This window comes from Sebastes fasciatus, chromosome 7, assembly GCF_043250625.1.
Source record: "Sebastes fasciatus isolate fSebFas1 chromosome 7, fSebFas1.pri, whole genome shotgun sequence".
NCBI lineage: Eukaryota > Metazoa > Chordata > Actinopteri > Perciformes > Sebastidae > Sebastes > Sebastes fasciatus.
In genome coordinates this window covers 32,090,547-32,103,806 of record NC_133801.1, presented here as the reverse complement: position 1 = coordinate 32,103,806, position 13,260 = coordinate 32,090,547, and the positions used below count along the sequence as shown (strand labels likewise).

The window sequence follows — 13,260 nt, the reverse complement described above, 5'->3', positions numbered from 1 at the left end:
TATTTCCTTTTCCTCAAAATGTACAGTATGAACATGTAGAGGAGGTAATAAGCATAATGTAGTCACCATATGTGAGTATATATTAAGACTTTGTTTATAAAAGGATTTAAGATAAAGAACATTTTAAAGGGAAATAAGGCCCTTTCTACATGTATAAAGATATTTTTAAAAACGTTTAAAAAAAAAAAAAAATCTGTCCACATGACTTTCATTTTACAAAATATCTCCATCCACACTCAAACGCAAAAACGACTCCAAACGCTCGGCGTAATATTTACATGTCATCACAAGTGAGATCACAAGTTAAGTTAACCACCCTTCTCACTCCCTTTCTTTCGGCTTCATTACGGTCAGTTTGATAAAAGTTATTGTTGCTGGGGGACTGGGATTCCTGGTCGAACTGCATGACTGTCATCACTCTCCTGTATATCAACTGTCTCTTTACATGCATAAATGACCAAAGGGAGGTCGTTCAGGTTTATGTCCTTCTGAGTGCTCCAAACCTCGCCTTCAATTGTCAAAAAGCACATTCAATCACCATTTGGTCTTGAATGTTTGTGTTCCCTGCTTTGGCCTCCTGTGACTGGAACATTTTTCATATGCAAAGTAGTAATTAGTTCGAGCAGTGTTAACAAAGCGTAAAAAAGCCGGTAGTCCCCCATCTTGACTATTGTTTCTGGTGCATGCTCATTACACAAAGCAACAATGGGCATGCACAAAATGAGGAGAGGGAGTCATCGTTTCCCAAACGCTCCATTTTACACGTCCACACCGATTCAAAGTAACCACAGTTTTCAAAAATCTGCACCTTGGAAGGTGTTTTCAAAAATATCCGTGACCCAAAACTTTGTTTGCGTGTGGACGAGAGGCCAAAACATTGAGGAAAATATCTATTTTTAAAAATATCTGTATACGTGTAGACAGGGCCTAAACAAGTGTGTTGTCAAAGTATTTAGTGAATGATGGATGACTTCTTGCTGTGACATTGCTGCTGAGCTGCAGCATTACGTAACATCCCAAGCAAGTCTTTATTCAAGGTTTTGTGAGAATCTTGTTTCATCTGTTGACATTTCTACATGCTGTGTTATTGATTTAGCCTAATCTCTGACGCCAGAGGCCACATTTTGTTTTATCCTTATCTCTTACGGTTCATGGTTTGGGGTTTGGCTAATTGTCCTGCTCATTTTTCATTTGCATATGTCAATTCACATGTGTGGCTGACAAATTATAATCTCCTGGACAGACAAGTGTGCGTGCCAGCAAGATGACACTGATATGCTGCTATTAACTCCGAAATGAGAGGGCAATTGAAATTGCAGCCTCTGCAGATTCCAAAATAGACTGATTGCTTCAGGCATTCTACTTACAGTGGTTAGGATTTATGCAAATGTGATTGTGTGGTTTATTATCTTACAGTGCATCCACCCCCTCCACCCCCTCCAAAAAAAGCCATTCACTTAACTCATGGAACATATTGTTCTCAGGTTTTTTAACCACATATGGCTCCAAATGTCCTCATCACATTGTGCAGTACTGGAGCGATGGGAGAAGTGTAATTATTAAAGCACCGGATCCTCCTCATGTAAATTAATTTCATGGCGTACACATCAATCAATCCCCTGTCTCCTCTGAATTTGTTCTGAACAGAAAAGCTCAGTATCTCTGTAGCACACACTATGCCACTGTACTTAAACTTTTTAAACTTACTGGGGACCCTGAACACACCAGTAAGTTTTACTGTGTATCATTATAGATTCATAGAGTTCAAAAGAGCTCCAACTCCCACCCCACCAAAAGTAACTTTCATTTTCTTCTCTTTTCTTTCTTTTTTCAAGTTTTCGTATCATAAATATAAATGTGGGTTTTGCATGGGATTTTTTTATGAACTGTATGTGGGTGTACTTTGTAAAAAAAAGTTTTATGGATGGTTGTGGCTCGAATGGAAAGCAACACGGAGTCTCCTCAAATAGCTCGTACATTCAATGCCTGCCACGAACGGGTCATTCACAAGAGGGGAAATATTTTCCTACAGATCTGTTTGGAAATGTTTGTAGCATATTATTAAAGTTGTTTTTTTTCAGGTATTGCTAGAATGCTCCTTCAACTTTTCCCTCCATCTGACACCCATCACACAACTGTGAAAGAAAACAAGCATATAAAGCTGTGGGATTGTTATAAATAACTTGTCCCTCTGCAAAAATGATAAAATATTACAGTAAGCTGCAGCCTCCGCACGTTAAAAGATGGAGTAGCTTTCTTGTATTGCTCTTGGTTTCCCCTTTCCTCATGTGGTTTATTATTCTTCTCTTTGGCTTGCGTCTCTGCCAGCTTTACAACTCCCTCACTCCTACACACTACTCACCCTCTGTTAGGAGTTACAGTCAAGAGTGTGGGGCATGCTCTCTGCTGAGTCCCCCGTCTGCCATCTGCTCAGGAAAGAGACGGAGCAGCCAAAGCTTCAGCGCCTTGAATGAATGATTTCCATCTATTCACAATGATACCAATGCCATCTTTAAAAAAAAAAAAAATCAGCTTTATATGATAAGCATGGCTTGCCTTATTTTTCTTGGCGATGTTCCTGATGACTACTCCGTCTTACGCAGAAGAGGCTCCCTGCTGCTGAGTGTTGGAGCACCAAAGCATGAACCGAGCTTCTTTTTTTTTCTTCCAATTAGTGTTTTCTTAAAAAGATCCATTTATAAAAGATGGAAGGAAGGAGAATTCTAATCAACTTGTGAGGTTTAACCCTACCGTAATCTCTCGCAAACTGATCCAGAGCCAACACTTGCAAACAATTATACTGCTGGTACCTAGGGGCCCGATCTGATTGGTCTATTTGCCTTGCGCTGTCTTGGGAGATCCTGCAGTAATTGAGTCGGCTCCCCTGGCTGATGGCTTGTGAGCTGCTTTTATAGCTCAGCGGTTCCAGCCCTCTGTAGATGTGCGGCATTATTAAAACCAGACCGCAAAGTGGGCCTTTACATTAGGGTATAATGCGCCGCACTGAAGCATACTGTGTGGTATCCAATTGTTCCGCAGCCGTCCCTGTCACTGTCCTTCGCAGACAGACGCCACTCCTGAAGCAGGCACTTTTCCCAGCTGGCAGCCCTCCCAGAGCCTGTAGAAGTCATCCTCCTTCCCACCACCCTCCTTCATTCCCTCAGAGCCCCTCTCTGCCAAAGGGCCTGCTTGGCTCATGCTCAGGCTCAGATAAACAACAAAGACCAGGTCCAAAGATGCTTTCAAAAGGCACCTGGTATGGTGCTCTTGTTTCAGTCTGTGGATTGCCATCACTCTTATATCCCTCTAATAGAATTTAGATTTGATCTGCTGCGGCTTTAGAGTAGTATAATTAATGAGTATGGAAACTGCTGAGTTTATCCAGTAGGATATTTCCCTTCCAACTTAATAAATTTAAATTTTAATGCTCAATGTTGGAATGTTTAACCAATAGCATGTTTTCTTCTCTGTAGGTGATTGCGACAGATGCAGACGGCGGCTCCTTTGGCTCCATTACCTACTCCCTCGGCTCTGGCATTAACAGCGCGGCTCCCTCTCAGTTCACCATTGGCAAGGAGACCGGCCAGATCTGCACTAGTGCCGCACTAGACAGAGATCAAGGGCCGGCCAGCTTCGACTTTACTGTTACTGCAGTGGACGGGGTGAGCCACCGCATTTTGAAATCATGCTTAATATGAATCCGTTGAGCCACAGAGTAATCCTATAAACGCTGCAGCCGGGCTTTTCATACAGACGGGAGAGCAAAGACGTGGCCAACTGTGCAGGAAAACTTTGATTTGAGCGGCCAAGTAAAAAACAAAATCGTGAATGGCTCTCCGTGGCAGGCTTACTCAAAAGAGTATATCCTGTTCACTTTATGCCAAATAATACTTAACAAATAAAAGGCTTAAAATGAACAAAAATTACTGCGGCCATGTTAAAGCAATCAGGTGGAGAAATGCCTCAACTGTCAAGGCAGTAATATTTTAACAAGTTGGACTGCCGCCTCCCTCGTTTTTGCCACCTGGTCCAAATGAAAAGCCTGCACTGTATTTTCTGCAAATGAAAAGCCTATGAAACAGATTGTTCGGTTGCGGCGGGCCCTCTCACCCTCCACGGGTCATGACATATTGCTCTCTCCCGAGGGAAACTATCAATCTGTATCCCCCTGCACAAACCTGCTGGGACTATATTTTAGAGGCCGCTGCTATACATTGAGGTTTACTGCTGGTTTTTACTTTTACTGACTTTCACCGTTAATGTGGTCTACTTGCACCATTAATGTGGCCTAAATCCTGCTTTCAGGTGTGTTTTTTTTCTGTTCATGATTTAATGTATGTGACGGTATAACAAAGGAGCTTTTTGTTTCCTCTGCAGGGTGGACTGAGCTCAGTAGCCTATGTGAAGGTCGATCTGGCCGACATTAACGATAACAGACCCGCCTTCTACCCAGTCAGCTACGCTGTCAGTTTGAGCACGCAGAGCGCCCCTGGGACATCTGTTGTCAGAGTGACCGCCTATGACCCAGACTCAGGCGAGAATGGCAAAATTACATACAAAACAGTACCTGGAGGGGCTTCCCCTTACTTTACTCTCAACAAAGACACAGGTGGGCACAAGTTCCAGTTCCTTTCTGCATATTTTATTTTTTGTTCAATGATTTCATCCTGCAGTTTCCACCACATCATTGTCTTGCATGGTTTATAATGTTGTGCGATGTCAAAACATCTTGTTTGAACCTTGCTTTATTGTAGGTGTGATCTCCCTGTCTCGGTCTGTCTACGGAAAGGCCAACTCTGTCATTCCCATGGTGATCTCTGCTCAGGACGGCGGTGGTCTGGTTGCCCACGTCAATGCCAGAGTCAACATTAGCGTGGTGGCAGGGCTGGTGGCGCCGCCTGTGTTTGAACAGACTCAGTACTACTTTATTGTATCAGAGGACGTCTTGCGCGGGACGGTCGTAGGCATCGTCCAGGCCAGCAGTAAGACAGGTAGGGACTACAAACACATGCCCTTTCTTCTTTGTCACTCGCTCACAAACACCCAAGTTTGAGTCCCACAGCCCATATTGAACAGTTCACTATACATTCATCAGTCACACTGGCTCATGCTTTAAAGAGTTTTTTTTCTGCTCCTTGCAACACTTGTACAAATAGGCGCTGTGCCACTATACACACCTAACTCTGAAATAACATCAATCAAAAATTCCATTTCACAACTTTGTTTATATATTCATTTTCTGAGTTTTTAGGGCTCTATTACAGTCATGAAAACTGAAAAATTACATTTATGGAGTATACTGTTACTTCAGTGCTTTTAGCGCAGCCTCCTGGGCCGTGGTGACGTGTCTCTGGTTTTTGTCATCTTCCTCCTTTCCCAGGCTCCTCTAGAGATATCTCTTACACCATCAGCTCTGGGGACCCTGCAGGCTACTTCACGGTGGATCCCGACACTGGGGCCTTGAGGACCAGCCTGCCCCTGGATCATGAAGCCCAGTCAGCTCTTGATTTGGAGGTGCAGGCCCGCAGTGGCAACCCCCCTGCCTTTGGCCAGACCCGTGTCCACATCACCATCGCAGACATCAACGACAACCCGCCTGTTTTTCTGCCCTCGTCCTCGGAGTCCCTGCTGCTGCCAGAGCACACAGAGATGGGCACAGTGGTGTATCGGGTCCAAGCTGAGGACAGAGACTCTGGAGTCAATGGACAACTCACCTTCGACCTCTCTTCTCAAAGTGGAATCCAGAGGACCTTCAGCATAGAACGCAGCAGTGGAGAGATCCGATTGGTCGGGAGCCTCAACTATGAGAGTGCTCCCCGTTATGACCTCCAGGTGATCGCCAAGGACAGTGGAGTCCCCCAGCTTAGCGCCACCTTCGTGCTTGTGGTTCACGTCCAGGCAGAGAACGACCAGGGTCCTGTGTTCGATACCCTCACCTACCGCGTGGAGCTAAAAGAAGGGACTCCGATAAACACACGCTTCTTGCAGGTCAGGGCTCTGAACAGAGAAACCTCTGGCTCAGGTTACTTCAGCCCCCTGGCGTATCACCTGCGTCCAGACGGAGATGCTGCAGGGTTTGGCATTGCTGCAGACAGCGGCTGGCTGTTTGTGAAGAGTGCCCTAGACAGAGAAGTCAAGGACATGTATCTTCTAACAGTGCTGGCCAGCCAGGGTCACGGGCACCTGAAGAAGACGGGTAGTGCCACAGTGCGGATATCGGTGACGGATGAGAATGACAACTCTCCTCGGCTCACGCAGGAGAGGGTCTTCATGGCTGTGAGAGAAAACCTGCCTGCAGGAACAGGCTTTGGTCACGTGACGGCCTCAGACCGAGACAGTGGCCCCAATGGACGCCTCAGCTTCCGCTTCCTGCATCCTGATCGCCACTTCCAGATCAACTCCCACACAGGTTATTATTACCTCCGCCAAGGCCAAAGGCCTTGGGCCAAGGAGGTTATGTTTTCACCGGCATTTATTTTTTTTTATTTTATTTTTTTTTGTCTGTCTGTTAGCAGGATTACTTCAAAGGTTCGCAACAGATTTGAATGAAATCTTTTGGAGGGGTGGGGTGTAGCACAATGAACAATCCATTAGATTTTGGTGGCGATCTGGATCGAGATTTTTAAGAATTCCGATCAGCCTGAGCATTGAGACCACATGGTATAACACATGCGCAGTGTGACAGATGATGCGTTGATGACGCATGACCCTGCCTCCTTCCTTCTTTGAGCAGAGAGATACGTGTGGATGTGTGTGCGGGAGCTGCTGGCCGTCCGCGGTGAGAAAGAAAAAGGCAGTAGGTGACGGGATGAGAGACAACGTAGTGTAACGTTATACAGACATAACAAGGCTGCTGAATGAGAGAGGCATCCGCCGATACGTTACACGGAAACACACCGTGTTAATAACAAGCCGACCACCTCACGGTACCGCCAGCTGTGAGCTGTGATCTGTTTTTAGAGTCAGGCACCTTGGCGGAGGTCTGCGCTTTCCGAGTGCCATTCTAGTTGTTGAAAATGTGATGGACTAATTATTAAATGAATCACAGCAGCAGTCTCTTGGGTTGGAGTGTTAGAATGGTGATTGCTTAGGTTAACTTAAATAGGAAACGAAAACAATCTGTGCATTATTGCAAAAAACTACATACTGTATGTATGGAAAAAAGTTTGCATGTTCTCCCCGTGTTAGCGTGGGTTTTCTCCGGGTTCTACGGCTTCCTTCCACAGTCCAAAGACATGCAGGTTAATTGTTGACTCTAAATGTCCTGTAGGTGTGATTGTGAGTGTGAATGGTTGTCTGTCTCTATGTGTCAGCCCTGTGATGGTCAGTAGACCTGTCCAGGGTGTACCCCGCCTTCACCAAATGTCAGTACTCGAAGAACTCTCCAATATCCTCCATCAATGTGAAAGACAAGCAATCCTGATTCCCCAATTCCACATTTGTGTCATCGAAAAATTTAAATTATTCGTGAAAAAAACTTGTTTAGTCTACTCACTGAGTCATCTCTAAAAGATGAGAGACTACAGTTGCCTCGTTCCCCACTGTTATAAATTAGTCAGATGATGGTGACAGTAGCACTGAGAGTCTTGCAGGGCTCTAATTGCCTTGCTGAGCCCGTTAGTCTGTGGGTGGAGAGGCTGATATGTGATCAGTTTCTGGCTGAGTTATGAGTCTCTACAGCATCTGCCAACCTTCCAAAATTCCTTGTATTTGTGTGTTTGCCCATGTACACGTACATCTGCACACTGTGTGTGTCTATTACTTGGGTGTCATTGATCAAAGCCTGCTGGCACTTAAATCTCTCATCATTATTCCAGTACTCTGGACTAGCTTCTCGGCATGAAATCCCTCTCATCCACCCCCGTCTCTCCCCAGGTGAGATCAGTACGAGGACTACTCTGGACAGAGAGCAGCAGTCCAGCTACCAGCTGGTGGTGGTGGTTCAAGACGGAGGTTCGCCTCCTCGTAGCGCCACAGGCACAGCCTTCATCACTGTCCTGGATGACAATGACAATGATCCCACTTTCCCCCACAGCCAGTCGGGCAAAACTCTCATCATACAGGTGAACAGAACAGAAACACACACAGGCAGAACATGACATTTCTTTCATGTCTTTAGTGACACCTATTTGTTTTTTTCAACCCATAGGTGACAGAAGGTCAGTCCTCTGGGGTTTTATTGGGCATGCTGCAAGCCAAAGACCCCGATGAAGGAGAGAACGGAACCGTATTCTACTCTTTGTCAGGTACAGTACCTGCAGGAAGTAAAGAGAGTACTCACCTGTGCAAAATAATGTATATCTTGACACCTTTAAAGGCCATTTGCCACCCATAACCATGGTATAAGCATGTTATTGTAGGATTACTAGGGCTGTCAATAGATTAAAATATTTAATTGCAATTAATCACATGATTGTCCATAGTTAATCACGATTAATGAATCTCACATATTTTTATCTGTTCAAAATGTACCCTAAAGGGAGATTTGTCAAGTATTTAATACTCTTATCAACATGGGAGTGGGCAAATATGCTTGATTTATGCAAATGTATGTATATATTTGTTACTAGACATCAATTAACAACACAAAACAATGACAAATATTGTCCAGAAACCCTCACAGGTACTGCATTTAGCATAAAAAATATGCTCAAATCATAACATGGTAAACTGCAGCCCAACAGGCAACAACAGCTGTCAGTGTGTCAGTGTGCTGACTTGACTATGACTTGCCCCGAACTGCATTTGATTATCATAAAGCGGGCATGTCTGTAAAGGGGAGACTCATGGGTACCCATAGAACCCATTTTCATTCACGTATCTTGAGGTCAGAGGTCAAGGAACCCCTTTGAAAATGGCCGTGACAGCTTTTGGTTCTTGGTTGGTACCAATGGATTCCTTCGGTTTTTCTAGTTTCATATGATACCAGTTACTCTGACTGATACTCTACTTTTATTACTGAACCCGCTACAACCTAAAGATCACAAGTTGCGTTAACATGTTTTTACTGCGTTAACTTTGACAGCCCCTTAGGATTAATTTTTGTTGTTTATTGCTTTAATCATTTTCCAGTCTTGTATTCTCTATTTTAGTGTGTTTTACTTTGTTGTTTTAGTGTAAAGCACTTTCTAACTGTGTTTAGAAAAGTACTAAATAAATCAAATAGATCATTATTGGTATGGTTTGTAAATACTGTAAACATGACACCATGGTGTTGATTAGTAACATCTATCACTAAAAAAGGCTTTGATTTAAAGCAGACAAAATGCCATAGCTGACTCACTGGGTTTGTGTATTTTGCTACGTCCTACGTATATTGTCTCAAGTTAAAGATTGGACTCTCTTTCTCTCCCAGGTCCCAGGGCTGAGCGTTTCTCTTTGAACCCAAGCTCTGGGGAGTTGCGTTCATCATCCCCTCTGAGCCACTCGGAGCGGGCCGAGTACACTCTGACGGTGACAGCTACTGACAGAGGACTGCCCCCTCGCAGCACCTCCTGCTCCCTCACCATTCAGGTCAGACTCTGGTTGGAGCCCGGCCAGCACAAACACCCTCACTACTCACCTATTTAATATCAAAGAATAGACTCGGGGCTGAGAGGATCCGTGTCTCTGGGCCCCTCAGACTAGCTGCAGACATATCAACCTCACTTCTGACAAGCCTCCCTCCCATCCCCTCCCTTTTCTTCCCCTGTGACTTTTCAAAAGGGAAATTTCTATCTGAAATGGAAAAGTGGGTCTGAATCAAATACTCCCAGCTGGCTTGTGATGAGGGCCAGCTGTAGACTGCTCTGATCAAGGTCATACTCAATGACTTCAACACTTTTTTAACACAGTAGCCCTTTTTTGCAATGAGCAGCAGGGCTGTACACTCACGTAAAACACAGCATTGAAGATAATTCAGTTAATATTTAATATAGAACAGAAAACAGACACAATGGAAGAACGCTGGAAGGAGCGAAGATTTATAGGTTCCAGGAAAACAGAGTTGCCATATAAACAGCTCCAAATTGAGTGCCAGTTGAGTTTCCAACAACAAGAAATGAAAGTCATAATTATTAGTTAATTGGATTAAACAGTGCAGTGTTGTTCTTGCCCGCTGACGCATTTCTGTAATTTCCTTTAATCATCTTTTCAGACTGATTTTCTAAATCCATCGATGATAGGATGAGACTATACCAATTTATTTCTGGAGCACTCCTTTTCCATCTAATGTGGAACCAATTTACAGCTTGTCATGTAAGATTTCACAACAAACGCTGCATATTTTTTTGCGTGCCTACTTACTGTGGGAACCGTTCTGTACGATGCGCTGCTGAGGGTCTCGATCACGCGTTCAGCCTGCAAAACAGTCAGTAATGCTGCTGAAAATGTGATCAGCAAAACCTCCCCTATTCCGTCCCCCCTTTACAGCTACTAATGTTTTATTAAAACAATGTGTTACTTATGGTGCTCTTTTCATACAATGGAGAGCAGTAATAATGTTGTAGTCTTTGAAGACACTTGAACTGCTCATCAAAGGAAGTGTAAAGCTATACACAATACAGGGATATGTCCCAGTGCTTAATTCAAACCCTCTCACCATTTCCTCCTGATTGTGTTACTTTTATCATCTATTATTTTTCCTGGCAGCGACATGAGTTTCAGATTAAGTGTGATTAAGGTCAGCAGGCGTGTTATTCAAGTCTATAAAAACCCCTTGTAATGGGTTTCATTTGTTCCCAGTGAACACATACAGTACAAGAGAGTGGAATGGACAGAATCTGTTTTTACTTTTGCCCAAAATCCATGAAATATTTTCATTCTTTGTATTGAAAATTGTAAACTTGAGTTTCCACCAAGCATCTAAACGAAGCGTTATAGGCACTGTTGTGTTGCTCTGTCCTCAAATGCTCACAGTGTTCCTCTTCGATGCAGGTCCTCAGCACTAACAGGCCTACTTCCAAGACCAATTCATTCTCCATATCCTTCAACTCTGTGGAGGAGGCTAAGCCTGGATCTGTCGTTGGCTCAGTCCGCATTCATGACAGAGAAACCCCAGAGCAAGGGGAGGTGACCTACACGGTGGTGGGGGGTACAGACCGAGATGGGACCTTTGTCGTGGACCGTCTCACCGGAGACGTGTATCTGGCTCGTCCTCTTGACTATGAACGAGATGCCCGCTACACCCTGCAGATCGAGGTGGATGACCTCTCTCAGGCCCATCCTAGCAGCACCCTGGTGCACCTGGACATTGACGTAGAGGACAGCAATGACCACGCCCCTCTGTTCCCCGAAGACCCCGTCACCATCGTGATCTCTGAGAGCATGGAGCCCGGCTCTTCTCTCTATACGTTCCAGGCCACAGATAAGGATGGCAGTGGTCCCAACAGCGAGCTGAAGTACTCCATTCTCCACCAGTGGCCAAACACCCCTGGCCTACTAACCCTCGACCCTTCCACTGGGGTCCTCTCCCTGGGCCAGGAGCTGGACCACGAGGTCACCTCCAACCTGATACTGGTTGTAAGGGCAACAGACTCTGCCCTCGATGCCAGCGAGAGGCGCTGGGGTTCTGTCACGGCGAGGGTGTATGTAACCGATGAGAACGACAATGCACCAGTGTTCAGCTCGCCAACAGCTGTCAGTGTGATGGAGGACCAGCCGGTGGGCTTTGTGGCGCTGTATGTCATGGCCAGAGACGCAGACCAAGGGGAGAATGGCAGGGTGACCTACAGCATCCAGTCAGGCAACACTGGAGGAACATTCAGCCTCAACCCCAACACTGGTAAGTCCTGCCCAGTGCTAGTGTATTAGAGAGGACCTATTATGCTTACGTATTTTCAGGTGCATACTTCTAGCTTTGCAACTTTGCAGACCTTTTACATGCACAAAAACTATATGACACACAAAAGGAAAGGGAAAAAAGCACAAAAGCATTATAGGTCCTCTTTAAGTAATGTTGATATTGTGGAATCGGATCATTTAAAAAATTGTGTTAATGAACATAATTGGGGTATTGCAGAATCAATCATGTTCTGTCTGGTGATGGTATTGCGTAAGTCATACTGTACATCTGAGAGACCTTTTTGGAAGAAAAGTATGATATTAAAGTAATTAGATGTTAGTAAAGTTTCATTTTGACTTCTTCTCTGGGATATACATATACAATATACTGTAAGTATAGCACATGTTAGCATCAGATATCGACATTTTTATCACCGCAAACAGCAATCAGTTTGCAGGGTATTATTGGGAAATGTTTTCAAATCTTGGACTTTCAGTTGTTTACTTATTTTCCACTAGGCCGTTTCTTTATTTTAATAATACTAAAATGTTCAGCTTGTCCTCCGTTTTTATATTTCCAGCACCTGTTGGGAATGCAAGTACTTCAGAATTAGTTTTACCTTGCTCGTGTTTAAAAATGTTCAATTTAAGCAGACAAGCGAATCTGCATCTGTTCACCTCTGTTTGGGTCTTCTCATGGACTTTCTAAGCATTTATGACACCTATAAAGTTTACTTTGCATTGCATGTGTACTTACCTTTCCCCACGTGCACCACCACAATTACCAAGCCTCCCGCTACATAAACACACACAAACTCTTGTAATATTCTGCTTAAATCTTAGTCCTGCACAACTCTTGCTTCACCTTTCATGACTTATTTCTCTCAGTTGGAGGCCAGACAGACAGAACAGCCTGCCAAATATTAAACACACACACACACACACACACACACACACACACACACACACACACACACACACATGCATGCACAAGCACACACACGCGTACACACACACACACACACAACCCATCATCTGTTATTGTGGATCTATTCCCATGAAAGACCAAAGAACCTCCTGCTCAGGCTTCTGGGAACCATTAAAGAAGGGATCAGTTACGCGTGTTTGTGTGTACGCACGTGTGTGTGTGTGTGTGTGTGTGTGTGTGTGTGTGTGTGTGTGTCTGTGCGTGTGTGTGCGTGTATGCATGCACATATGTTTGTGTGCTTGCATGAGCCTCTGTCACTTAGTCAAAGTTGACCTTGGGCTATTTGGTCCCGTGGGCTTTGTTGTGGTGTTTGAGACACGTGTCAACGTTGGCTCCGCCTCCCCCCCTTCAAGTCGCCAACCGGGATGCCCCATAGAGCAGCTCGGGGATGGAAACATTCAGCGTCTGTCATGCATGCCACTTCTGCTTCAGCCCAGTATGTGCTCTCATCTTGAAGTGTTTTCATGCACACTGGTTATTTGTTAGAATACTGACAGAGTTAATCCTCTGAG

At 44.6% G+C, this 13,260-nt stretch overlaps 1 protein-coding gene across 1 annotated transcript in view; it reads left to right on the top strand.

Moving 5' to 3' along the window:
* The window catches only part of LOC141770621 (protocadherin-16-like), an 89,557-nt gene that overhangs the window by 63,983 nt on the left and 12,314 nt on the right, over positions 1-13,260 (top strand). The window contains exons 3-10 of the mRNA XM_074640337.1: positions 3,474-3,662; positions 4,378-4,609; positions 4,755-4,991; positions 5,381-6,409; positions 7,876-8,063; positions 8,150-8,246; positions 9,356-9,513; positions 10,915-11,761. Coding sequence (XP_074496438.1) covers positions 3,474-3,662; positions 4,378-4,609; positions 4,755-4,991; positions 5,381-6,409; positions 7,876-8,063; positions 8,150-8,246; positions 9,356-9,513; positions 10,915-11,761 — 2,977 coding nt within the window. The remainder of the gene's footprint in view (positions 1-3,473; positions 3,663-4,377; positions 4,610-4,754; positions 4,992-5,380; positions 6,410-7,875; positions 8,064-8,149; positions 8,247-9,355; positions 9,514-10,914; positions 11,762-13,260) is intronic.